General features: G+C 41.5%; 1 protein-coding gene across 3 annotated transcripts; it reads left to right on the top strand.

Annotated features, from left to right (window-relative positions):
* Window positions 1–519: 519 nt before the first annotated feature.
* Window positions 520–27,472, top strand: LOC109889179 (adaptor related protein complex 1 subunit mu 1). Of its 3 annotated transcripts, XM_020480416.2 has the most exons (12): window positions 520–796; window positions 7,743–7,899; window positions 8,173–8,240; window positions 8,429–8,559; window positions 8,796–8,943; window positions 9,136–9,262; window positions 9,530–9,672; window positions 13,101–13,172; window positions 13,314–13,472; window positions 13,655–13,780; window positions 20,201–20,276; window positions 26,813–27,472. In XM_020480416.2, exons 1-12 carry the CDS (start codon window positions 755–757, stop codon window positions 26,833–26,835), a joined length of 1,272 nt encoding a protein of 423 aa, XP_020336005.1. In that variant the 5' UTR covers window positions 520–754; the 3' UTR covers window positions 26,836–27,472. The 3 variants fall into 3 exon arrangements, with proteins under 3 accessions (XP_020336005.1, XP_020336004.1, XP_020336006.1); XM_020480415.2 differs by lacking the exon at window positions 20,201–20,276; XM_020480417.2 differs by lacking the exons at window positions 7,743–7,899; window positions 8,173–8,240; window positions 20,201–20,276 and having other exon boundaries at window positions 568–796.

Below are 27,472 nucleotides of genomic sequence, written 5' to 3'. Positions count from 1 at the left end.
ACTTAGTAGTAGGGATGTTGTAGTTTCAGTAAGCAAAGCAGAGGCAAAAAGCCTGATATGGACAGTGATGGTGGAGAGATGGCAGGAGCAGTGGAATAGAGATACTAAGGGCAGGCATTTATTTCAAGTTCGGGGGAAAGTCGGGGATGGGAGGACGGCAGGAAGGGACAGAAGAGAGGAGGCTATTTTTAAAAGATTACGGGTGGAACACAGCCAGTTGAATAAGACTTTAAATGTGATAGGAAAGCATCCAACGGGTAAGTGTGATTATTGCCAGGAAACAGAGACCGTGGAGCATGTATTGCTACAGTGTGGTTAGGATCAGAGGTATAGAGAGAGGCTTAAGCTCTAGTATGAGGGAGAAGGGGATACAGGAAATTAGTTTAAAGAGTATATTGGGTGGAACTTCATTAGATATAGTCTCAAGTACTTTATATTTTTTTAGCAACGGCTCACACTCGAGTAGAGTAGGTGGCGGTAATGCACCATAACGTTGGATGTCAACCGCCGATAAACCCCACCGAAGAAGAAGAAGAAGGCGGTGACAGCTTCCCGGAAGTGGAGCATGTAACGTTTTGTGTCTTCTGGCTTGTGAAGTGACGTGTGCACAAAACCTGGTCAATGGTAGCGAAAAACACCTAGCACCCCTAGTTGGATGCTACCGTACCGCTACATATTTTTATATTGTACTGTTTAGATATTATAAATATATTTATCACCAACTCGTAGTAAGTTACGGCGAACTAGAAGCAAAATGTCAGCAAGTGCGGTTTACGTGTTAGACCTCAAAGGCAAGGTAAGAGGACATGACAGATTTGGGTTAGCTAACGTTAGCTAGCTAGCTAAATAACAAGTGTTTCACATTTAAAATGTTTAGCTAATAATGCATTGCACGGTTTGATGGACAACTTACAATATAAAGCTAGCTAGTTTACGTTATAAGAAAAATATAGAGTATTGGATTTGAGAGCTTTATGTTGGCATGGGGAAAGTAGTGATGGGAAACCGAGGCTTCTGAAGCCTTTGGGGCTTTTACCAAATTGTGCCGAAAAACGGTTAATTACGCTGAGCTTTTAGTAACAATGCACGTTAGCGATGATCGTCGGTGCCAGGCGCACGGGTTCCAGTACACGTTTTTGTTGTTAAAATGTATGAACTCACATCGTCTGCTAAATGACTCATGTAAATGACATCTGCTAGTCAGCAATGAAAAGTACCGTTTGATGTTTTATACGTTTTTTCCACATTATTCATCAAATTTCAATGGTGCAAAGGTTAGTCGCTAATCTTCGTAGCCTACAATTATTTACCATTATATTGCAGATTCGTACCTTACATTATGCTTCCCTTTTTTTGTTGTTGCTGTGAATCCCTTTTTTTGCTATAAAAAAAAAAGGAATCTATGGCATTATCTAAGATCCTTAAGACAAGTAATTGTTTAAAGCTGCAATATGTAGGTTTTTGGGCGACCCAACAAAATTCGCATAGAAAAGTAAGTTCTAGATCAGTCATTCTCGGTGAAAACAAGTAAGACGAGGTAGATCTGTTCTATGTGTGCTATTTCTATGCTTCACAGTCTTAAGTTTTACTTTTCATTATTTTACTTTCTGTTTTGTACCTGAGCTTCAAACAGCTGAAAATACAATATTTTTGGTTATGGAAAATATGTTTCACAGCAGTTTAGATCGACCTGGCCAAGGCTTTCGACTCTGTCAATCACTGTCAATCACCGTATTCTTATCGGCAGACTCAACAGCCTTTGTTTCTCAAATGACTGCCTCGCTTGGTTCACCAAATACTTCTCAGACAGAGTTCAGTGTGTCAAATTGGAGGGCTTGTTGTCCGGACCTCTGGCAGTCTCTATGGGGGTACCACAGGGTTCAATTCTCGGGCTGACTCTTTTCTCTGTATATATCAACGATGTCACTCTTGCTGCGGGTGATTCTCTGATCCACCTCTACGCAGACGACACCATTTTGTATACATCTGGCCCTTCTTTGGACATTGTGTTAACTAACCTCCAAAACGAGCTTCAATGCCATACAATACTCCTTCCGTGGCCTCCAACTGCTCTTAAACGCTAGTAAAACCAAATGCATGCTTTTCAACCGTTCGCTGCCCCCCCCCCCCCCCCGACTAGCATCACTACTCTGGACGGTTCTGACTTAGAATATGCGGACAACTACAAATACCTAGGTGTCTGGCTAGACTATACACTCTCCTTCCAGACTCATATTAAACATCTCCAAACCAAAACATCTCCAATTCCTATTTCGCAAAAAGTACGATCTTTGTCCCCATGTGCAGTTGCAAACCGGAGTGTGGCTTTTTTATGGTGGTTTTGGAGCAGTGGCTTCTTCCTTGCTGAGCGGCCTTTCAGGTAATGTCGATATAGGACTCGTTTTACTGTGGATATAGATACTTTTGCACCCGTTTCCTCCAGCATCTTCACAAAGTCCTTTACTGTTCTGGATTGATTTGCACTTTTCGCACCAAAGTACGTTCATCTCTAGGAGACAGAACACAACTCCTTCCTGAGTGGTATGACGGCTGCATGGTCCCATGTTGTTTATACTTGCGTATTATTGTTTGTACAGATGAACATGGTACCTTGTTGTTTTGTTTGGAGGAAAAAGGGGAAGGCTTGCAAGCCAAAAAACACCATCCCAACCGTGAAGCACAGAGGTGGCAGCATCATGTTGTGGGGGTGCTTTGCTGCAGGAGGGACTGGTGCACTTCACAAAATAGATGGCATCAAGAGGAGGAAAATTATGTGGATAAATTGAAGCAACATCTAAAGACATCAGTCAGGAACTCAAAGCTTGGTCGCAAATGGGTCTTCCAAATGGACAATGACCCCAAGCATACTTCCAAAGTTGTGACAACATGGCTTAAGGACAACAAAGTCCAGATATTGGAGTGGCCATCACAAAGCCCTGACCTGAATCCTATAGAAAATTTGTGGGCAGAACTGAAAAAGAGTGTGCGAGCAAGGAGGCATACAAACCTGACTCAGTTACACCAGCTCTGTCAGGAGGAATGGGCCAAAATTCACCCAACTTATTGTAGGAAGCTTGTGGAAGCCTACCTGAAACGTTTGACCCAAGTTAAACAATTTAAAGGCAATGCTACCAAATACTAATTGAGTCTATGTAAACTTCTGACCCACTGGGAATGTGATAAAAGAAAAAAAAGCTGAAATAAATCATTATCTCTACTATTATTCTGACATTTCACATTTTTAAAATAAATTGGTGATCCTAACTGGCCTAAGAAAGGGAATTTTTACTTGGATTAAATGTCAGGAATTGTGAAACTGAGTTTAAATGTATTTGGTGTGTGTAAACTTCCGACTTCAACTGCAGCCATGTTATTTTTTACTCGTTATTCAATCTGCATTGTTGGAAAAGGACCCGTAAGTAAGCATTTCACTGTTCATCTACACCTGTTGTTTACGAAGCATGTGACAAATACAATTTGATTTGATAGTACAGAATGTCACCTTTGTGGGTATTTTATACAGATCTGTTTTACCTTTTAGAAATGAAAGCACTCCATGTATCTAGTCCCCCCCATTTGAAGAAGTCATAAATATTTGGACAAATTCACATATAATGTATTAAAGTAGAAAAAAAGTGTAGTATTTGTTCCCATATTCCTAGCACTCATTGACTACATCAAGCATATGACTCTACAAACTAAATAACAAATCCATCTCTGCCTCACCTCTATCATGTCTATGAGGTTGTAGAAGTACTGGGTGTTGATGATGGTCAGTTTGCTGTGCTGGTACATGACTCGGTAGTGGATGACCTGGCTGGAGTAGCCGACACAGAGCACATAATCACCAGGGTGGCGGATGGACTCCCGCACCAGGAACAGGCCATCCTCTACAGGCCGCAGCTTGGACACCGCCTCGGGACCTGAGATCGTCCCATGGAACCAGCTGACATGGACCAAAAAATTATTAGTAGAAGCAATTAATAAAGAGACATTCCACAAAGTGTATTGCACAGGGCTAAGGATTTTGTTCCGGTCAAGTCACATGTTCAGGAAATCACCTGGCCCTAGCTATATAAAACCCTCTTAGGCCTCACTCCTCCCTATCTGAGATATTTACTGCAGCCCTCATTCTCCACATATAACAACCGTTCTGCCAGTCATATTCTGTTAAAGGTCCCCAAAGCACACACATCCCGGGTCTCACATCTTTTCAGTTTGCTGCAGCTAGTGACTGGAACAACCTGCAACAAATACTCTATACTATTTGTATTTCATTAACCTTTGACTATTGGATGTTCTTATAGGCACTTTAGTATTGCCAGTGTAACAGTATAGCTTCTGTCCCTCTCCACGCTCCTCCCTGGGCTCAAACCAGCAACACAATGATAACAGCGCGCGCTAACTAGCCAGCCATTTCACTTCGGTTACACCAGCCTCATCTCGGGAGTTGATAGGCTTGAAGTCATAAACAGCGCAATGTTTGACGCACAACGAAGAGCTGCTGGCAAAACGCACGAAAGTGCTGTTTGAATGAATGTTTACGCGCCTGCTTCTGCCTACCGCTGCTCAGTCAGATACTTAAGATACTTCTATGCTCTGTCAGATGATACACAACGCAGGACACGCTAGATAATATCTAGTAATAACTACACATGGTTGATGATAACTAGTGATTATGATTGATTGTTTTTTATAAGATAAGTTTAATGCTAGCTAGCAACTTACCTTGGCTTACTGCATTCACGTAAAAGGCAGTCTCCTTGTGGAGTGCAATGAGAGAGAGGCAGGTCGTTATTGCGTTGGACGAGTTAACTGTACGGTTGCAAGATTGGATCCCCCGAGCGGACATGCTGAACATCTGTCGTTCTGCCCCTGAACAAGGCAGTTAAAACTAGTTAGGGATAGGCGGGGACGCAAATGTCTCAACTGGCCAATTGCCAGGGAAAATGCAGAGCGCCAGATTCAAATAAAATACTATAAAATTCAAACTTTCATTAAATCACACATGTAGATACTCAATTAAAGCTACACTCGTTGTGAATCCATCCAACATGTCAGATTTTAAAATTATTTTCGGCGAAAGCATAAGCTATTATCTGATGATAGCACCAGCAGTAAACAAAGGGGTTAGCATATTTCAACCCTGCAGGCGCTACACAAAACGCTGAAATAAAATATAAAACATTCATTACCTTTGAGCTTCTTTTGTTGGCACTCCAATATGTCCCATAAACATCACAATTGGTCCTTTTGTTCGATTAATTCCGTCCATATATATCCAAAATGTCCATTTATAAAGCGCGTTTGATCCAGAAAAAAACAGCTAACAAAAAAACGCAACGTCACTACAAAATATTTCAAAAGTTGCTTATAAACTTTGCCAACATATTTCAAACTACTTTTGTAATACAACTTTAGGTATTTTTAAATGTTAATAATCGATCAAATTGTAGATGGGGCAATCTGTGTTCAATACAGGAATGAAAACAAACCAGAGCCACTTTTCACGTCTTGCTCAACTCTCAACAGTGTACTCAGTTCCTAGTTGGCCTACTTCTTCATTGCACACAGGAATAACCTCAACCAAATTCCAAAGACTGGTGACATCCAGTGGAAGCGGTAGGAACTGAAAACAGGTTCCTAAGAAATATCCCTTGGCAATGACAAGTCAGGGAACAGAGGCAAAAAATAATAATCTGAACAGTTAGTCCTCTGGGTTTTGCCTGCTACATAAGTTCTGTTATACTCAGACATGATTCAAACAGTTTTAGAAACGTCAGTGTTTTCTATCCAAATCTATGAATGATATGCATATCTTATATTCTTGGCATGAGTAGCAGGAAGTTGAAATTGGGCACGCTATTTATCCAAAAGTGAAAATTCTGCCCCCTAGCCCCAAGACCGTTCCAAGGCCGTCATTGAAAATAAGAATGTGTTCTTAACGGACTTGCCTAGTTAAATAAAGGTATTAAAACATAATAATAATGAAAATGTGTGTGTGTATATATATATATATATATATATATATATATTTTTTTTTTTAATAAATAGGCAAATTGGCGTCCAAAAATACCGATTTCCGATTGTTATGAAAACTTGAAATCGGCCCTAATTAATCGGCCATTCCGATTTAATCGGTCGACCTCTAATATAGACTTTCTTTTTTCCCTATTGTGTTATTGACTGTATGCTTGTTTATTCCATGTGTAACTCTGTTTGTGTCACACTGCTTTGCTTTATCTTGGCCAGGTCGCAGTTGTAAATGAGAACTTGTTCTCAACTAGCTTACCTGGTTAAATAAAGGTAAAGTAAAATAATTCTCTACACTTCACTTGCCTGTTTTGTCACACCCACTGAAATTAGGCAAACTAACTATGGTACATTGTAAGTACGGTGTCCAGTAGAGGTCTGTGCTTGAAAGCAGCTTGGAATCATAGAGTTCTCAGTGTCATCTCGCATTTTGCAACACGTTTGAAAAACCATGTGATCAAACATATTTTCGGACGTCATTGATCACGTAATAATGTTCCTTTTGAAATGATCAGATCAGTAGTGCTTTGAAAACCGTGGGAAAGTAATATTACTTAGCTAGCTACCCCACCAGCTGGACTGGTTTTGAATGAACTGTTTCATTGGATCACGTGATGCCTTAAAGACAAATTCTGCATGATGATGATTATGATAATGGTGGTGGCCTTGTGAATAGTAGGCTGTATTACAAGCCTGCCGAGAGGTGTTATAATCCATGGTTGTCATGACCACCAACAGTTTATTAGGTACACCCGTCTCCTAACGGGTCGGTACCCCCTTTGCCTCCAGAACAGCCGGAATGCTTCGGTGCATGGAAACGTTGCTCAATTGATATTAAGGGACTTAACGTGTGCCAGGAAAACATTCCCCACACCATTACACCACCGTGATCAGCCTGTACCTTTGACACAGCCACAATGTGACCATGGACTCATACAGCTTATGCCAAATCCTGACTCTGCCATCAGCATGACGCAACAGGAACTGGAATTCGTCCGACCACTCAATTGTCCAGTGGTGATCGCGTGCCCACAAGTCGCTTTTTCATGTTTTTGCTGATAACCCTGTATGGGCCTCTGCTGCAATAGCCCGCCCGTGACAAGGATCGGCGAGTTATGCATTACGAGATTCCTTTCTGCACACCACTGTTGTACTGTGCCATTATTTGCCTGTTTGTGGCCTGCCTGTTAGCTTGCAGGAGTCTTGCCATTCTCCTTCAACCTCTCATCAATGAGCTGTTTTCACCCACAGGACTGCTGATGACTGGATGTTTTTTGTTTGTTGCACCATTCTAAGTCAATCCTAAACATTGTTGCGTGTAGAAAGTCCAACACGCCTGGCACCGACGATCATACCATGATCATTCGCTTAGGTCACTCGCTTTGCCCATTCTAACGTTCAATCGAACATTAACTGAATGCCTCTATCTGCTTTTTATAGCAAGCCACGTCCACGTCACTCAACGTACATGGGAGCAAACCATTTGAACGGGGTGGTGTGCCTAAGAAAACTGTCCGCTGTGTGTGACGGCTCAAATGCATAGTCCAATTATGATGACGCATGTAGATTTTTGTCTTCCATATCAAGGACACTTGACATGCCAGTGATTCCTGTTCAGGATGTCGTCAGTAGACACATGCCATTTAGATGTCCTAACATGATGGATAGAGAAAGTGAGAGTAAGTTCCTGTTTTGTTTCACCTTTTCAGGTTCTGGTTTGCCGTAACTACAGAGGAGATGTGGACATGTCAGAGATTGAGCACTTTATGCCCATCCTCATGGACAGAGAGGAGGAGGGTAACTTATCCCCTATCCTGGCCCATGGAGGTGTCCGCTTCATGTGGATCAAACACAACAACCTGTACCGTATCCTTACTGCCACTCACTCATCCTTTCACAAAATGTGTTTACAACTACTGCCTCAATATTCCTTTGCCTTTCCAAAATTGGTAAAAGCGAGAGTGATGGTTGGTTTGAATGCTTAGGTCAAATATACTACTACTCCTTTAGAGCTCACAAAAGGATCACTTCCAGTAAATACCACTTTCAGTTATTTCTCAAACTGACCGCCTTTTCCAGCTCATGTTTGTTTTACTTATCAGCCCCACATCAACTTCACCTTAACATATTTTCAATCAGTTGTAGCAACGTCTAAGAAAAATGCTTGCGTCTCATTGGTCTTCTCTTTCCTCTACAAAATTATTCAGGTGAATTGCATATTTTGGGTCATAAATCGTAGTCTTATTTGGCCAATTATTACCCATAGGTTATTACAGATGTTTAACTGGTTAGCTATAACACATTTCTTGTCTTTGAATTATTATATGAAGCACTACTACCAACTTCATGAGAAAATGCAGGTGGGTAACTTTATTCAAGTCCTTTGTCTCTTCAGGTTTTCTCAGAGTATTTTAAGGAGTTGGAAGAGGAGAGTATCAGAGATAACTTTGTCATCATCTATGAGTTGATGGATGAGTTGATGGACTTTGGCTACCCCCAGACCACTGACAGCAAGATCCTTCAAGAGTGAGTATCCTCTCCAGCCCTTAAACAGTCTCCTGAACTCTGTACCAACCCAGGTTTTGCTTCCATTAAAGATTTTCATATTCCTCCAAGTTAAACACATGATACGTAGTGATCTACAGTAGTGTATGCACCATATATCTAGAATTTCACCCAAACACCCAGTATGGCTGCAGACAGAGTGGTATCTGTCATTGTTGTCCTATCCTCTCACCCTGTTTGTCTCTGTTGGTTTTTAGGTACATCACCCAAGAGGGGCACAAGCTAGACACGGGGGGCCCGCGCCCCCCTGCAACCGTCACCAACGCAGTGTCCTGGAGGTCAGAAGGCATCAAGTACAGGAAGAACGAAGTCTTCCTGGACGTCATTGAGTCTGTTAATCTTCTGGTGAGGCGCCTTGTCATGTCGTGTTCTAACACTCCCTTCCCTCTAATACAGTCGTGCCTTGCAATGTTTATTTTTGTCTATGACAAAATCATTCAGTGTTTTATTGAAATACTATCAACCGTTTGAACTTAGACACATTTGAGCAATTCTTGTAAAATGTCTAATACTTCTCCTTTTCTCATGTATGTGCAGGTCAGTGCGAATGGTAACGTGCTGCGCAGTGAGATCGTGGGCTCCATCAAGATGCGGGTGTTCCTGTCAGGGATGCCCGAGCTGCGTCTGGGGCTCAACGACAAAGTTCTCTTTGAGAACACTGGCCGTGAGTTCCTCTGCACTGTTTGTCACTGGATGGGTTACAGTTCAGTTAAAAGACAAATGCATGTAGATTTCAAAGCTGTTTCTGTGTGGAATCTCAGCCTTAACTTTAGACACTTAGTGCACACATCTCAAGTTAGGATTCAGCTCTTACCTCTAATCTATTTCAATTAAACATAGCTTTCATTTTTCATTTTGTACTTGTACCAAGTCCAATCCTCTAATGCCCTCTCCAACTCTCCATATTGTTCTATTGCTGTGCTGATCACAGGAGGGAAGAGTAAATCAGTGGAGCTGGAGGACACCAAATTCCATCAGTGTGTGCGTCTGTCCCGCTTTGAGAATGACCGCACCATTTCTTTCATTCCTCCCGATGGAGAGTTTGAGCTCATGTCCTACCGCCTCAACACACACGTATGTACTGTATCAGCGACGGGACATTTTAATTGCATAAGATGGGCTTGTCATTATAGTTTGTTTTCTCAGACAAAGATTAAGTGTAGTCTTAGACTAATAATGGAGTTTCTCCATTGAAAGGGCTTTAATAAATATACAGTGCATTGGGTAAGTATTCAGAACCCTTGACTTTTTCCACATGTCATGTTACAGCCTTATTATAAAATGTATTAAATTGTTTTTTTCCCGACTCAATCTACACACAATACCCCAAGATGACAAAGCAAAAACAAGTTAAGACATTTTTGCAAATTTATTACAAATAAAAACCAGAAATATCACATTTATTCAGACCCTTTACTCAGCAATTTGTTGAAGCACTGTTGGCAGGGATTACAGCTTTGCGTCTTCTTGGGTATGACATTACAGGCTTGGCACACCTGTATTTCTTTTCTGCAGATCCTATCTAGCTCGGTCAGGTTGGATGGGGAGCGTCGCTGCAAAGCTATTTTCAGGTCTCTCCAGAGATGTTTGATCGGGTTCAAGTCCCGGCTCTGGCTGGGCAACTCAAGGACATTCAGAGACTTGTATTGTCTTGGCAGTGTGCTTAGGGTCTGAGGTCTTGAGCGCAAGGATCTCTCTGTACTTTGCTCCGTTCATCAGTCCCTCAATCCTGACTAGTCTCCCAGTCCCCACAGCATGATGCTGCCATGGTCATGTGGCATTTGGCATTCAGGGCAAAGAGTTGAATCTTGGTTTCATCAGACCAGAGAATCTTGTTTCTTACTTCCTTACTGATGTCTTGAGATGCTGCTTCAATATATCCACATAATTTTCCTGCCTCATGACGCATTCCTTTTGTGAAGTGCACCAGTACCTCCTGCAGCAAAGCACCCCCACAACATGATGCTGCCACCCCCGTGCTTCACGGTTGGGATGGTGTTCTTCAACTTACAAGCCTCCCCCTTTTTCCTCCAAACATAACGATGGTCATTATGGCCAAACAGTTCTATTTTTGTTTCATCAGATCAGAGGACATTACTCCAAAAAGTACGATCTTTGTCCCCATGTGCAGTTGCAAACCGTAGTCTGGCTTTTTTATGGCGGCTTTGGAGCAGTGGCTTCTTCCTTGCTGAGCAGCCTTTCAGGTTATGTCGATATAGGACTCGTTTTACTGTTGATACAGATACTTATGTACCTGTTTCCTCCAGCATCTTCACAAGGAGGTACTTTGCTGTTGTTCTGGGATTGATTTGCACTTTTCGCACCAAAGTACGTTCATCTCTAGGAGACAGAACGCGTCTCCTTCCTGAGCGGTATGACGGCTGTGTGGTCCCATGGTATTTATACTTGGGTACTATTGTTTGTACAGATGAACGTGGTACCTTCAGGCGTTTGGAAATTGCTCCCAAGGATGAACCAGACTTGTGGAGGTCAACAATTATTTTTTCTGAGGTCTTGGCTGATTTCTTTTGATTTTCAAGCAAAGAGGCACTGAGTTTGAAGGTAGGCCTTGAAATACATCCACAGGTACACCTCAAATTGACTCAAATGATGTCAATTAGCCTATCAGAAGCTTCTAGAGCCATGACATAATTTTCTGGAATTTTCCAAGCTGTTTAAAGGCACAGTTAACTTAGTGTATATACTGACGCACTGGAATTGTGATACAGTGAAATAATCTGTCTGTAAACAGTTGTCGGAAAAATGATAGATTTCCTAACCAACTTGCCAAAACTATAGATTGTTAAAAAGATATTTGTGAAGTGGTTGAAAAACGAGTTTTAATGACTCCAACCTAAGTGTGTGTAAACTTCTGACCTCAACTGTACATCATTTTTTTTGGTCTCAAGGTCAATGAGGATTGTGGATATGAGGGTTTAAGTGAGATTGCTTATAACAGTGCCACCTATAGGCCAATCAGTACAATTCTTTTTGACGAAGTTACTCATTGTATGCCAAAGTTTTGACCATATCAAGGACATAATAATAATCTAAGAATAACAATAGCTTCGCTGTGAACCCCTTATGATAGCTTTATTTGTATAGCGCTTTTCAATACAAGTGCTTCACATCATAAAACTTACAAAGAAACAAAGACAGGAGGAAGGAGAATGAAAAAAGATGGCCAAATAAAGTCATACATTGAAATCATACATTAAAAGCAGCTTTATAAAAATGCATATTCAGCGGGGATTTAAAGCTACTTTGTTGGGGAACCGACCAAATTCAGAGATGTGAGTTAGACCTTTCATTCCCATTCCCGAAAGCAAGTGTACAAAGCTGTAGATCTGTTCTTTGTGCTACTTCTATGCTTCCCGTTCTGAAGTTTCGTTTTTGTGTCTTTTGGTTTTGTACACCAGCTTCAAACAGGTGAATATACCCTGAACAAAAATATAAACGCAACATGTAGAGTGTTGGTTTCATGAGCTGAATAAAAGATCCCAGATATTTTACTTACATACAAAGCTTTTTTCTCCAATCTTGTACACATTTGTTTTTATCCCTGTTAGTGAGCATTTCTCCTTTGCCAAGATAATCAATCTACCCGACAGCTGTGGCATATCAACAATCTGGTTAAACAGCATTATGATTTCACTGGTGCACCTTGTGCTGGGGACAAAAGGCTGCTCTAAAATGTGCCGTTTTGTCACACAGCACAATGCCAAGTTTTGAGGGAATGTGCAATTGGCAAGCTGACTGCAGGAATGTCTACCAGAGCTGTTGCCAGATAATTGAATGTTAAATTCTCTACCATAAGCCGTCTCCAATGTTGTTTTAGAGAATTTGGCAGTACGTTCCACCGACCTCAACCGCATACCATGTGTATGGTGGTGTGTGGGTGAGCGGTTTGCCGAGTCAACGTTGTGAACAGAGTGCCCCATGGAATGGGCAAGCATAAGCTTCGGACAACAAACACAATTGCATTTTATCGATGGCAATTTGAATGCACAAAAATACCGTGACGAATACCGTAAAAAAAAAAAAAATGTAATTTAAGTTATCTGTGACCAACAGCTGCTTATCTGCTTATTCCCAGTCATGTAAAATCAATAGATTAAGGGCCCAATGAATTTATTTCAATTGACTGATTTCCTCCTATGAACTTTAACTCAGTAAAATAAGTGACGTTGCATGTAGCGTTTTATTTTTGTTGAGTATCCAATATTTTTGTGTATAGAAAATGTATTTCGCAGCAGAGTGTACTTTTTGTTGTTGTTGCTACGATGCTGGATGCTTCTCATCTGGTGTCATCAACAAAAACAATAATACATGCGCATGCGCTGTGGTGAACAGTGGCACTGTTTCGTCTTATGCAGATTTCAGCGTTAAGGTATTCATATTTTTTATGCATATATGAGAAAGACGTGTCAAAGCAGAAATGACCCTTTCGTTGTATTGTTGAGAAGTTGTTTTTTTAAGCCTTAGAAATGTTTTGTCCCCAGGTGAAGCCCCTGATCTGGATAGAGTCGGTGATAGAGAAACACTCCCACAGCAGGATCGAGTACATGATCAAGGTAAACACCAGCCCTGCAACGTTACCCAGCAGCTAAGATAACAGTGTGCTTAGGTATCAAATCAATAGTTAACCACGAAGCTATCATAAACACAATAATCATGATCTTCTGAAATACAATATATTGATCTCACTCACTCAGGCTAAGAGTCAGTTCAAGAGGCGGTCCACAGCCAACAATGTGGAGATTCACATTCCAGTTCCCACAGACGCCGACTCGCCCAAGTTCAAGACCACGGTGGGCAGTGTCAAGTGGATCCCAGAGAACAGCGAGGTCGTCTGGTCCATTAAGTCATTCCCGGTTAGTACAACAACACACTGGACTGCATGCTAAAGTAGGCCATAGTTTCAAAGTGGGGTTCTTTGAGTGACTGAACATCATAACCACAAATTCAGATCTCAAGTGTCACAACTAACCTGGATAAATGTATGTAAAAAAAACAACACCATGATCCTAACTGTTGCTCTTTCATCTTGTCCCAGGGGGGTAAGGAGTATCTGATGAGGGCACACTTCGGTCTGCCCAGTGTGGAAGCAGAGGACAAGGAGGGGAAGCCCCCCATCAGTGTCAAGTTTGAGATCCCCTACTTCACTACTTCTGGCATCCAGGTAAGATGCCTTCCTCGCTGAAGTACCTATTTTATCCACCAGGGGTGTCTTGTTGCTTTTAGTAGTGGGAAACGGGTAATCATTCTAACACATGATGGAGCTATTGTAACACATATGAGGTCTGGCTGTTCAAGCTGAGACCTGAGGTGTGTCTGGTTTGGTGTGCTTGGTTTGCTGCTTTGGCGACTGGTGCTGTTTATGTAGTATTTTGACTACATACTGTATGACACTGTCAGTTAACACAGGGAGAACAACATCCTTTCATCACCATAGTTTGCCTGGTGGGTCTCTATCAGAGATGTTGGTCTCTCTGTCACAAAGCTACACTGGAGAGCTTAGGAGTTGACAAGTTGCTCTATTTCTGTGAACCAGCAGAATGTGTGCACTGTATCCAGAAAGATCTGCACAGGTGCTGAATAGCCAGCATTAGGCAATTGCCCCCCAAAAGTAAAAAAAAAAAAAAAAAACGATCCACACACACTGCTTTTAGCACTCAAAATTGCCTTGTTGCATTGAGACATTGTTTTGACAAATACTGTGACATAATGGTCAAAGCTTGTTGATGGGATGGTTAAGAGAAGAACAATTAGGAGCACAGTACAGTGTGCAGGTCTGTATTGTTGTGGGTCAATGTCATTCTCTCCCTGACAGCCCTCTGGTAGCTGTGGGTCCCCTGATAGATCCAATCAACCTCCAAATCTGCCACCAGGGAAATTACTTTGTAGCCCAGAGAATCAAAGGAAAGCCTTTTCATTGGCTCAGAGGGGGTTCTCTCGCCTCGTGTCTTTGTATGCTCTCAGGACAGCCTAAATTTGTCAGGGACTGGGCAAGGTGTCGAAAGCATTTCACATGGATATTGGCCCATGTTGACTCCAATGCTTCTCACAGTTGTGACTCATTTCTCTGAACAGGTGAAGAAAAACATCACCAAATCCACTGGAGAAACTTTACATAGGATGAAGATGCAGTACTCCGGCACCTCCGTACTACCTGTTGTTGGTGTGGGGAGGATTGGTGTGGTGGGTCCATGGGGGGCTTCTGATAATTTCATATTGAACTAGTTGTTAGAAAAAAGTTTCGTCCAAATCAGATGTTAGTTTCTATATTTATTGAATATGATGTGAATCCTATAAATTAAAATGGTAAATTTGCATGCAACCAATTAGTTGAATTTCTCAGATCAAATTATATTTCAACAGAATGTTGCAATTATGGTAATTGTATCTGTTTCTAACAACAAACAATTTCAGACCAATCTGAGATGGTGGGTGTCAATCCTCTAGTGCTTTCTGAGGTGAAACGACCCGTATCATGTTTTGCACTGGACGCAGCACATTCAATAACATCCCACACATAATTGAGAGGCAGGGGATTAAATTACACTTTGCTTGAATTTCTCTGGAAATCAGGAAGTTTTGCCACTAATGGATAATGAGGGACTTTGTAATGAAATCAAGCGACGGAGATATTGATAGTGTCTTCCTGTTATGTTCTACCAGAGAACGGTCACTGAAAGGTTTCATCATCACTCCAAGATGCTCTCGTTAACGTAGCAACACATTGGCCTACTTAACCCCAGTAATGGAACCTTGAGGAAAGAGTTGCTTGTAAACCACAGCTCCTCAAAATAACTCACTCAACAAGAGATCAATGGAGACATCATCAGAGATGCCGCTGGAAGCTGCTATTTAGGGAGTTTGATTGAGCCACTGTGTTGTTTGTCTCTGGCTGACCCCAAGGCCGCTTCGCTGGTGTTCCAGGTCCTCTTGAATTGTGCAGAACCCCTGAGCCCACCGCACGCCACCAAGGATCTCTTCTAGCATGGAGGGAACGTTTAGGCAGCTTGGACTTATCATGTGAAATCCATAGATTAAGGCTAAATGTAATTAATTTCAATTGACTGATTCCCTTATATGAACTCTAAGCCAGTAAAATGGTTAATTGTTTCATGTTGCGTTTATATTTTTGTTCAATCTAGTTTATCAACATTTTAAGCAAAACTTTCTGATCTGTTGTATGAGCCTCATTGCTTTTTAAATGTTTTTGGGTGTAGCTTAGGCCTACTGGTTGTTTGGGATCAATCATCTGACAACCTCCAGTCTGTTTGGCATAAGTTATTTATTTCTTGCACAGAACGACAAGCTGACCAATAGAATAGGTATACTTTTCTACTATGGAGGATCGTAGATTGACACAGGTTTGATTTTTGCTGTTCGTTTCTCGTCTTGTTGGCTGAGAAAAAGTCAATTGGGATCGGAATTCGTTAAGGACGCACACTTGCATCCTGTTCTGTTAAAATGAATTAGGCCTACTGTAGTCTGCATGTGATTTCAGTCATTCTGAGCATTGTGGGTGTACGCCCTAATCAGGTCATGCATCCAATGCATATTGGTCCGGTACATTTCTTAAATGTCCAGTAAATTAAAATGCTGCCAGTCAAGTGTCCTTCGTCACATTTTCCTAACGGAAACCCTGGTGTGTGGGCATATGTGTGCGTGCCTCTGCGTATGCCTGGCTACATGTGTGAGCGTATGTGTGTGACTGTGCGTGCTCACTCTCTCCACGCTCCCATGTCTCTCGCACACGACACGCGGCACCAGCAAAAAAAGAAAAGAAAGAGGAACCACATCAGCTCCTTAATTATACAGTGTGGTATATCAGAGCATATCAAAGTGGTGTTTAACCCCACTGCCAGCCTTGCCAGGCATACAGGCAGATGTGCATCAAGCTCAGCCATACTCCATCTGAGGTAGAAAAGGGAAGTTTAACACCAGAGTGGTTGGACTGTTATAGAGGCAGGGGCTGCATTCTTTCTTTATAACCTGCTGATGGTAGGGGAGCCACATCAGGGCTCATCTTCCCCCTCAAGGGGATAATTAGAGCTAGGTTCCCCCTCCCTTCAGACACAGTGGCGTGACCCACCAGCCCCTCAGAGATGTACTCCATATAGGCCCAGTCAACCATCAGAACAGAACACATGACCAACTGCAAGTTCTCATGTACTATAAATTGTACAATAAATACATCATAGTCCATATCATGTTTGTACTGTGTATGAAAATAAGAATTGTGTTTGGCACAGACATGACAGATATCCTGAAAAATAGATATTATATTCCGGTGCCCAAGAAAGTGATTGATGGATGTGCCTTTGCTGTAAGTTTTGAAAGCACATGATCATTTGATCTTAATTTGATGTAAATAAACAGTTGTTCCTGTTTTGGGGTGGCACAGGTAACCTAGTGGTTAGATCGTTGGGCCAGTAACCAAAAGGAAGCTGTAATGAATCCCCGAGCTGACATGGTAAAAATCTGTTGTTCTGGCCCTGAACAAGACAGTTAACCCACTGTTCCTCAGTAGGCCGTCATTGTAAATAAGAATTTGTTCCTAGTTAAATAAAGGTTAAATAAAATTATTTCTGTTTATTTTATTATTGGACATCTATCAGTAGGCAGTAGAGCTGTCATGTAGACCTAGTTGTTTCAAAGAAGAACTTCAAAAACAAGTTTATTGGACCCTGGTTGACAGATTCAGTGCCTATTTTAGCTTCAGCATTAATTGAAGCTATTGATTTGATCAGCATGAGGCAAAGAGCTATTGAAATGGTGAATGATCTACCAGAGCCTGGAGAAAACACTTATTAACATATACTGTCTCTGTATTCACATTCTGTACCATCAGAGACATCCTTGAAGACTGAGGACACATTCATCCCCAAGCTAAATATGCTGTATTTCAAGAGGGTGTCCTTGAAATATGGCATATTTAGCTTGCTCCAAATCTGTCTGAAACCTTTTTTACCAACTGTGTGAAAAATGTTGCCAAATCATGTCTGCTTTGGTCTTACAGTAGTTTATAACAACAAACATCTAAATTTGTAAGGCTCCAGACAACTTAGACATAGAGTATAGTAGGCTACACCTCGATTTAGCTGTTTTTTTATTACAGAATCACATCAGCCAACCTTCTTACTGTCTGTGACTAACTGGTAGTGTAGGAATATGGAGCTACCAATTTCACCACAGGCCATGTAGAGTTGTAGACAGGTCAACTAATGTTGGAGATGTCAGAAGTAGAATAATGCTTTGTCCTTGTTTCACCCTGTGGGTACTATTTCTGTATCTGGTGGTTTCTCACTGACTCTTGATGACTAAAACTTTAGAAACTATGAAATATTAGGGAACTTTGAATAGGCTCAGTTATGGTACCACGTTTAGGCAAGATGAGACTAAAGGTTAGGGTGATTCTTGCTGATTTTAAAGTATGAATGTATCAATAAGGCCAAGAGTGTGCAAAGCTGTCATCAAGGCAAAGGGTGGCTACTTTGAAGAATCTCAAATATAGAATATATTTTGATTGGTTTAACACTTATTTGCTTACTACATGATTCCATATGTTTTTTTTCATAGTGTTGATGTCTTCACTATTATTCTACAATGTAGAAAATAGTCCAAATAAAGACAAACCCTTGAATGAGTCGGTGTGTCCAAACTTTTGACCGGTACTGTACGTCATTCATAATCTTTATTGTTATGTAGGTCTATGTATTGTAGGCCTGCTTTAACTGCTAGCACTCCTGTTCTGCCAATGACAACCACTGGACCTGACTGATGTTAGCTTTGACATGCCAGCACTGAGATCCTCCTGTTCTCACAATGAGAAGAGCCTCTACTGTCTAGACTGCAGACACACACACACACACACACACACACACACACACACACACACACACACACACACACACACAGCTCTGAGACAGTTCAGAAACTCCTCCCATATGCATATAGACCTATTCATTTTGCATTGTGTATCGGTCGTGTGATCTGCCTCAAACACCCTTTAGATCTTAAATTACACTTGGAATTGGCGTTGTGCGCAAATGGGAGGAGATTTACAGTCCAAATACAGCGCTAGTCTGACATGAATAATGTCAAGTCAGCAGACAGATTTACTTCGGTGGAGTAAATTGTGTTTGTATCCTACTAGGTTGCCAGTTTATGGGAAATAGCCTTTTCATAGGGGAATGCAGCAGCCCCCTCTCTGTAGCTGTTTTGGTATTTTATTAGGATCCCCATTTAGCTGTTGCGAAAGCAGCAGCTACTCGTCCTGGGGTCAACACAAAACTTGACATAATACCGAACATTAATAGACAAGAACGGCTCAAGGACAGAACTACATCAATTGTTTCTTTGTTGCCTGTTATGAGACAAAGCAATATTGTGTGTCTTGGAGGTAGGTTGTGCCCTAGTACTAGCAGTGTTCACTTCTTTCTGAGAGGAAGATCAAGTATTTAGTTTGGGTGGCTGACTGCATGCCTGTTGCATCTTCATCGGGACCACCAGACAGATCAGACCTAGAGGTGCTCATTGAGGAGCCTTTAAGGTCCTGTGATGTCCTGGCTTTCTTCATTATGGCCCAGTTATGATTGATGGTACCCTTGGTGTAAGTGTTTCACTCCCAAATGCAAAAACTATCATCTTCCCCATATGGTGTTGATAAAAATCTCAGTTTTTATGTGAAGAGAGCTGGGCTGCGGTGTGGTGTGCTGAGTCCATTTACACATTGTCAAATCTGCCTGTCAGTGTATTTCTCTGGGCTGTTATTGCAAGTGTTTTATCTTGGGGAAGATTTAAGACTTAATCCCCCCCACTCTCTGTTAGAATCTCTGAATGCCTGAAGGTGGTCCTCGTTTCAATGAGAGCCCAGCCATGTAACAATGGGGGAATATGAAGCTCAATTAATTATGAGCACCACGAAGATAAGCATATTGAAGGGATACTTCTGGATTTTGACGTGCTAGCAGTTACCATAGACTTCTAGCCATTGTGCTAACGCTAGTTGGCAATTGCGCTAACGCAAGTGAGCAACTTCCTTCAAACTACACGCAGACATAAAAATGGTATCCACAAGTTCATCTAACTCTAGGGAAGTGGATAAAAGGCTTTATTGAACAGTTAGCCCCCTTGTGGTATGGCTCAATTTGGATTTGGTAAATTCTTGCAATATGTGTTCCCTTGGTGGATCTTATTCAGTAGGTTGTAGTTTGAAGAATTTATGAAATTTCACATAGGACCGGGAAGTGCTAGTTCCCCACTTTTTGTTTTAATATCGAAAATGTTCTTAACCACTTCTTCATACCAGCTTGTTTCTGGAATGTGAGAAGTTCTCATCTGCAGACATTGACTTGTGTTTCAGCCAGGGCATATTTGACCTTTGTGGTTGTTGCCTGAAACGTGGCATTGTTAAAGTTAGTATTTGAGAGAATATAAACAACAAAATCATCCTGGTAAAAACAATGCAGTATCATATACAGTAAACCTGATTTAGTTCTATTCATTATAGTGTACTTTACAACCCCCTCCCCCCACCTTCCTCACTTGAAACACGATTTGCTCTGTGTGATGAAAGTCTTGTTTTTAGGTGCGCTACCTGAAGATCATTGAGAAGAGTGGCTACCAGGCTCTGCCATGGGTTCGATACATCACACAGAACGGGGGTAAGGTTGAACATTCTCCACACCATGTAGTAATAATAATAAGCATTCACACTCTTCTCTCAAAGAAGACTTAATCTCAGCCTATTATACTGTAATAATGATCTCTCATTATCATACCACCCACTAAACATCTGCATGTAAAACACCCTGTCAACTACCATCAATCCTATGTGTTGACTTGTGCATGTATCTGAACAGCCATGTGGCTCTGCTCCGGTCCTCCGTGGTTCCATTGGCTCTCCTGCTCTGTTGCCCCTCACATTAAATGTCTTGGCCTTTTTATTGGTTTCAATAGTTTTAGTAATTGCAGCACTGAATGTTTCTTCTGATAACTTTTTTTCTCCCTGCCATGGACTACATCTAGGAGACTCACTGCTAGCAAGGGGTCTGTAACGCTAGTAGATTTGGTTATTTTCTCTCCCCTCTTCTACTGTACAGTACATCATGTTGTGAGGTTCTACAGTACAGTCTGCAGTCCGTCTCTCCAGGCCTCTCTTCCTGATAAGGTTATCTGTGCAGATGGTCTGAGACAGGGCCCCTCCCACCTCTGATTGGCAGGAAGGAAGTAGCCAGGCAATAGCGTTGTTCTTGGCGGCCACTGGCCAGCTGTCATGCTGTACTACACCCCATCGAATGGCTGTCTGAATTATAAAGCAGAGCAAACCCAGCCAATCTTAATTATCTCCGATTCAACCAGAGGAAGGCATTCATCTCCACTTGACTGGGCGCTTGTTTTGATACTTTGTCAATCAGGGGGGGGTTGAGTCTTTTGGTCCGCGCAGTCTATTGTCTGCTCTGCAAGGTCAGACTACAGGTCCTGTGTCTGTTTTTGTCTGCGCGTGTGACTTGAAGATACAGTTGAAGACTAGCCTATTTGGAATCACTGACTCGCTGATGGAATTCATGTCAATCTTTTTACTACAATAAAAGTAGATTAAACTGACAAACTGTATCTCCAGTAGAGTTGGGCGGTATCCAGGGTATGACATTCAGGTAAATTTGTCAGTGGCAGGCCGGGCCAGTACCACGTGGCGTGCAGAATTCCAATAGTGGGTGATTTCATGTTTCATTTAAAAAAATATATATTATAGCTAATGAATAAAATCTGATATTTATACTATTTACCCCCCCCCCCCCCCCCTCCTCTCAAGGATGACAATAGCCTTAACATATGAAACTGTTTAAAATGTAATATTCTCCTCTTGAAATGAGCCCAATAATATATTGCAATATCTTTAGGGTGTGTACATGATCCATATTATCAGGCAGGTGTGCTACTATAGCAATAAGCATTATCACCTGAAGTCAGATGGATGTAGCATGGTGACTACATGGCTGAAGAATGGGGTTGCTCTTTTGCATTGTTAACCACAATACGCTATTCATTAGCTAGGCCACACTCTAAATATCACCTTGTTGCTTGCTAAATGTAAAAAAACTCCCAATGTCACTAATCATGTGATTTTTAGTGTTTTTATAAATACTGTGTAATTGTTTGCATTTTCCAGTGAACATAGGCCTACCGTTTATGCATTCAACTGGCCGACGCGCTTCCCGCTGGTACTTTTTGTTGTCATGCCAGACACCTCGTTTATAAAACACCGCCAAATGCGGTAAAGATGGAGTTGAAAATGAATCCTACAGCGCTGAAAAGCCGTGGTCAGGCTCTTTTCAATAATTGCAATCAAAACTGTTGTCTTTCTGAGATTGCAGTTATAGATGTTGTGCAGTGACTGGGCTTATTAGAACATATTATTTTCCACTCAGCGATCAGCTGTGTGAGGAGTTGTGCGCTTTTGCCACCCAACAATGGATATTCAGCTGATAAACAACATAGCTACTTAACAGCTTCAGAAATGAATCTGTTATTAAACAATTATATAAACTTGACAATCAAGCAGTTCAATAGTGTAGGCCTACATAAACCTTTCTTTGCTAATGACATCGCTGTGTACGATGTTGTCTGATATGAAAAAAAGACTGAAAAGCAGGTGGAGGACTTTTTATTCTGTGATTGTGTGGATTCCATGTGCCAATGTTCTGAATTGGGCTTCCCGCCTCCGCTGAGATGTGTCTGCACGTGTATCCAGGACGTAGCCTACTGGGGCGGGGCTCACTCGAGACGGAGAGGGAAGGCTTCCTCCGCTTGGAAACCGAATGCTGATTTAATAAATAACGTGAAGTGTCAGATGTCTTGAAGATTAAGGAATAAATACAAATATTCATTATTTTCTGTTTTGGAGTTTGAAAATGTACTGGCTCAAGCGGCCATATGAAAGCTTCATTAACTTGCCCAGGTGAGCTCGGCAGAGGTTGCTGGGCCTCGGGCAGCCCTGAATGTCGAGCTCTGCTTTCATACCATTCCTGTACCATAACGGGGTATATAGTATTACCAGCAGTGCACACAAGTGCTTTTTTACATTTTTTTTTTTTTTTGTGGTACAAAACAAAATTAGGAAGCAGAGATCTTTATCCAGGAGGGGATTTATTGTCTCTGCTGTAAACAAGCAGCTTGATCTTGCAAGTTAGCAAACCAAATGCATCGCTGGAGCCCTGAGATGGAGATACTTTATTTGGCACATCTTACATAGTTAAGTTATAAGCAGTGGCGTAACATGCCCCCCTGAGCTTTAGGGCACCTCAACCCCCCCCCCCCCCCCCCCCCCCCCCCCCAAATAAAGCATTGACAGCAGTTCAAAATAGCCAGGTGTATATGGTATACCGCTCAAGCCTAATCTCCAGTGATCCATATTCACCAGGAAGTATAATGAGGCCTGGCAATAAGAGTTTTGTTTCAATCCCTCTGAATAGATGAGTTCCACTGCCATTGTCTGCGAGAAGGGATAGAACCAAGATATGCTGAAGCAGTTAAGTGTCAATGCCAGAGGTGCAGAATCATTCTTTTTTAAGAGTGGAAAAAAAGTGAAGGAAAACACGTGGGGGGAAGCTTTGTGGTTCCAGAGGACTGTGAGAACCTGCTAGCGTAGCGAGAGAGGAGGGCCGGCCAGAGAGGTCTTTGCCAAACGAAGGTGACTCCTCCGGTTTGGGGTTGGCGGATTAAGAATGTAGGCAGCCCACAGGGACTACACATGCATGCCCTTGCTCTTCAAAGTTGACCTTTTATCACTGGGTTATTGACAGTGCATTTAGCCAAGTAGGGGAATTCAGCAGTGCTGAAACTGAAAGTGTAATTTTCTCTAAATGGTTCTGATAAGATTTAATAAAACAAGCACCAGTGGGTCTGTTGAATTACTCAAGTCAAATCAAATTTTCTTAGTCACATGCGCCGAATACAACAGGTGTAGACCTTATAGTGAAATGCTTACTTACGAGCCCCTAACCGACAGTGCAGTTAAAAAACCGGTTAGTTGAGGTAGTATGTACATGTAGGTAGAGTTAATTAAAGTGACTATGCATAGATGACAACAGAGATTGGCAGTGGTGGAGAGGGGGCAATGCAAATAGTCCGTGTTGCCATTTGATTGGCTGTTCAGGAGTCTTATGGCTTGGGGTTAGAAGCTGTTTAGAAGCCTCTTGGACCTGGACTTGGCACTCCGGTACCACTTGCTGTGCGGTAGCAGAGAGAGTCTGACTCGTTTGGCTGGAGTCTGAAGTCTTAAGTATGGGTGATAGATTTCATACTGGAGAGGTTAGACCTTAACTGTGAGTGGATCGCTGAATACCTGCAGTAGATGTACTGTGCATATACACATAAAAAATATATATATTTAAGAATGTTGCCAGCATACTGCACTGTTGTATCTCACCAAAAGGAAAGTTCTAGCCACCCTTTTCCATACTAAGCATCTGTATTTGTCATGTGCATGTGTGGCGTATTCCATTTGTTCCACTTAGAGTTCAAAGAATACTAGAGCTTTTGTTTGTTCCTAATTAATACAAAATCCAACTTTATTGTTCATCAAACCTGTTATTAACTTAATGTGTTTATGTAAGCTGTCACGGCAATCAAGCAACACAGTACATCACTGATGTGTAATTATGAACTATGTGTGAAGGTGTTTGTAATTAACTGGGAAGATGCGACATCTCTGGGCAGTGCCAAGTTTTAAGTCCACATTCACCGCCAACGGCCCAACTGAATACAAGCCAACGCCACCTGATCTGAGTACTTGCATCATCTTGATGAGCTCTGGATTTTAGTTGCCACACTGGGCACCCGTTTCCAGACGGTTTCCTTGCCAGTGTCCACCGCAGACTGCTACCACACAACCATTTTATTTTATTTTGTTCAAGAAAGTGATGCAGCCTTAACTGTCAGATGATTCAGTCTGAGATATATTCATTTGAAAGAGCAAATGTAGTTAGACATCCTTAATATTAAGCGTGGCACCCTGTGGTTTTATTAATCTCATTCATTAACATTTACAACGTCAAAGGGAAAGAAGTGAATCATTATTGACCTATGCCCAGCCTATATGACATATTTCTCTGTTATCAAACAATGAAAGACGAAGTACTTCAAATCCACCTTTCATATCACTTTTAAAAAGGAGCAGTGTTATTTTATGGGGAAGTGATACACTTCACTGTACAGCAGTGTCCCTAAGTCAACTAGAGGCCCTGATCTCTTTGGCAGCCTAGTGTTTTCTTCAGGCTGATTGAAAATCCTTGTCAGATTTGTAGTGGCCTGGGGGCCTTGATGTGGCCTCAGGTTCTGATTGGCATGCTGATGGCGGTTGCTGTAGGGTCACAGGTCTGTGGTTTAGCTTCACCCCTGCACCGACAAGCACTCTGTTGTGGACGACAGCGTGCGAATGGCACATCATCTGCGTGTCCCTGTGTGAGTGTCGAATGGCCAGGAGCCTGAGTCAGCAAAGCCACGCACTGTCTCCATCTCCACAAGAAAAACTGTGTGCGTACATTTTTGGGGAGAGGGGCTCATAGGACAAAATTAGAGCTCTCCCATGAGCGGGCAGTAAAGGCCTGTAAACACAGCCAATCAATTACCACAGCCAAAGTAGTCCTAGACTTAAGCTGTCTTATTCTACCCCTTTTCATGTTCTCTCTCAAACGCCATACAACCAGCATGTGTTTGATGGTTACGAAGGGGAGAAACCAGTAGAACCATTGTCTAGCCCGCGGCATGTGCTTGCTACAATTTAAAAATAGTTCATTCATCTGAGTCTGTTATTTAGACTGATGTGAAGACGGGATAAGAGTTCTGTTAAAAGTGTCATATTTTTTAAGAAATGTCATATTACAGAGTAGTAGTATTTTGAAGTTTATTAGTTGTTAAATGTTTAAAAAAGTCTTCTGTTTTATGCACATGAAAAAAGTATTTCAAACTAACTATGAATCCCAACATTTAGAAAGCGAACCGTTGAGTTTCACTAGAAGTAAACATGTTGTGAAATTTAAAGCGTGTGTGTGGCAGGGACTTGTGGGCGTCTGTGTTAGACTCTTCATAACTACTGAATTTGGCACAGAATTTCTCCAACCACCGTCACAAATAAATTACAAATATGTCAGTAGTGTGTTTCAAAGTCAACTTACGTCACATAACAATACTATTGGGCTCCATGCACTATTGTTCAAAGTGCCCTTGGTTCCCCTAGCAACCACATAAACACTGTTCCACCTTAACCTTTGCACTTAATTGCTCTTAAAGCAGATACGGTTCAAGGCAAATTAAAACCAGACGCTGGGCTTGGGGGGCAAACCATTTCATCACTCCACATCTAATGTTCTACACATCACACTGTTTCCATAACTGTTTAAAAAAAATTGTTATTACATACATTGACGCTGTTTCTTAGGCTAAAGAGTGATTTTGGAGAGGTTTCTACTAACAGACTGTACTGATCTCGTTAAATCCGGCCCATGCTGCTTGCTTTCCCATGTTGTGACATGTAAGAGGACACACAAAGTCCACAAACATAAAGAAGTACACAAGCCAGTGTGTGGGTGGATGGGGTGTGTGTGTGGGGGAGTGTGGATGTCATGCTCACCTCTACTCAAAACTCTTGAGATTCCTGAACAGATAAGCAGTCAGAACTTGGCCTGAGCAGAGAAACCAAACTCGACACAGCTGTGTGCTTCCCATTGTAAATCTGTATATTTAAGATGTTTGTTTACAACTCATACTGCCAAGCAAAGCACCAGGGAAACTTAACTCAACATCTCCTTACTTACACACAATCTTTGGTCTTAGGGAAGCAAAATAAGGAAACTTATCCTTGAGCTGGTTCTGTTGGTTGAATCAGTTATCTCATACATACTTGTCCTCTGTTAGTTTTACAGTGGGTGGAGCCAGCTCCCAAGAGACACATCCGGTTTTCTTTTGTTTGGCTCTAGGAATAATATTGAAACACTAATTCATTTTGATGAATTATTTTCCATTGTGAGTGTTTGAGGTTAAGGTGGAAGTGTAGGGTATGAAAACGGCTTCTCTAAGCATTAGCTTTTATGGCCAAACGGATTTATTATATATCCGTCAATATCCGTGTATGACTGTGTGCTAAATTGATGTTACTGATTAGATCACTAATGATATTGGTTTCCATTTTCTTTTCCAGATTACCAGCTCCGAACCCAATAGAAACTGCAGCAGGAAAGGGAAAGGCCCATATTTCTATGGATGGAACATTGTTGGTCACGGATGTGTAATTACTTTTAGTCCTTTGTCATGGAAATTTGTTGTCAATTGACTTCATTTGTTTTCTTTTCAAGTTTGAAGTTTGTTTCATGTTTAGTGCCATAATACAGAAATTATATTCCTCTGAAAATTCTAAATATGTTTTTATTTGGTTACAGTTGTGCTCTAAAAGTAGTGAGATGTATGATATTTCTATAGTAGGTCAGTTGCAGATAATGAATACAATTGTTGATACTCTACTTACCTCTTTTCCATCTAAATCACCTGCTTGCAATGTGGTCATATATTTTAAAGGTCAATTTCAGGTGTTACAAGTTGAGTGTGACCAACGAACCAGTGAAGTGTTATAAGAAGTTTAATGTGAATTTACACACAGCGTTCTTCATTTGTCTGTTTTCCTGATTACTTAGTGATAGCCTGATGCAAGGCTGAAAAAGCTCTTCAATATATCGTCTGGTCCGGAATCATCGGACATCAGTCTGTATGGCTGTTAATATGAGAATAAGGTGCATTGGTACATTTGTGCAGATCGAAGTGAGCACTAAAAATGGTCAAACTATAATAAAATATTTGCCACCAG

This window comes from Oncorhynchus kisutch, linkage group LG4 (assembly GCF_002021735.2).
Source record: "Oncorhynchus kisutch isolate 150728-3 linkage group LG4, Okis_V2, whole genome shotgun sequence".
Classification (NCBI taxonomy): domain Eukaryota; kingdom Metazoa; phylum Chordata; class Actinopteri; order Salmoniformes; family Salmonidae; genus Oncorhynchus; species Oncorhynchus kisutch.
Note: the sequence above shows the minus strand (reverse complement) of the source record. Positions and strands in the feature narration are given on the sequence as shown.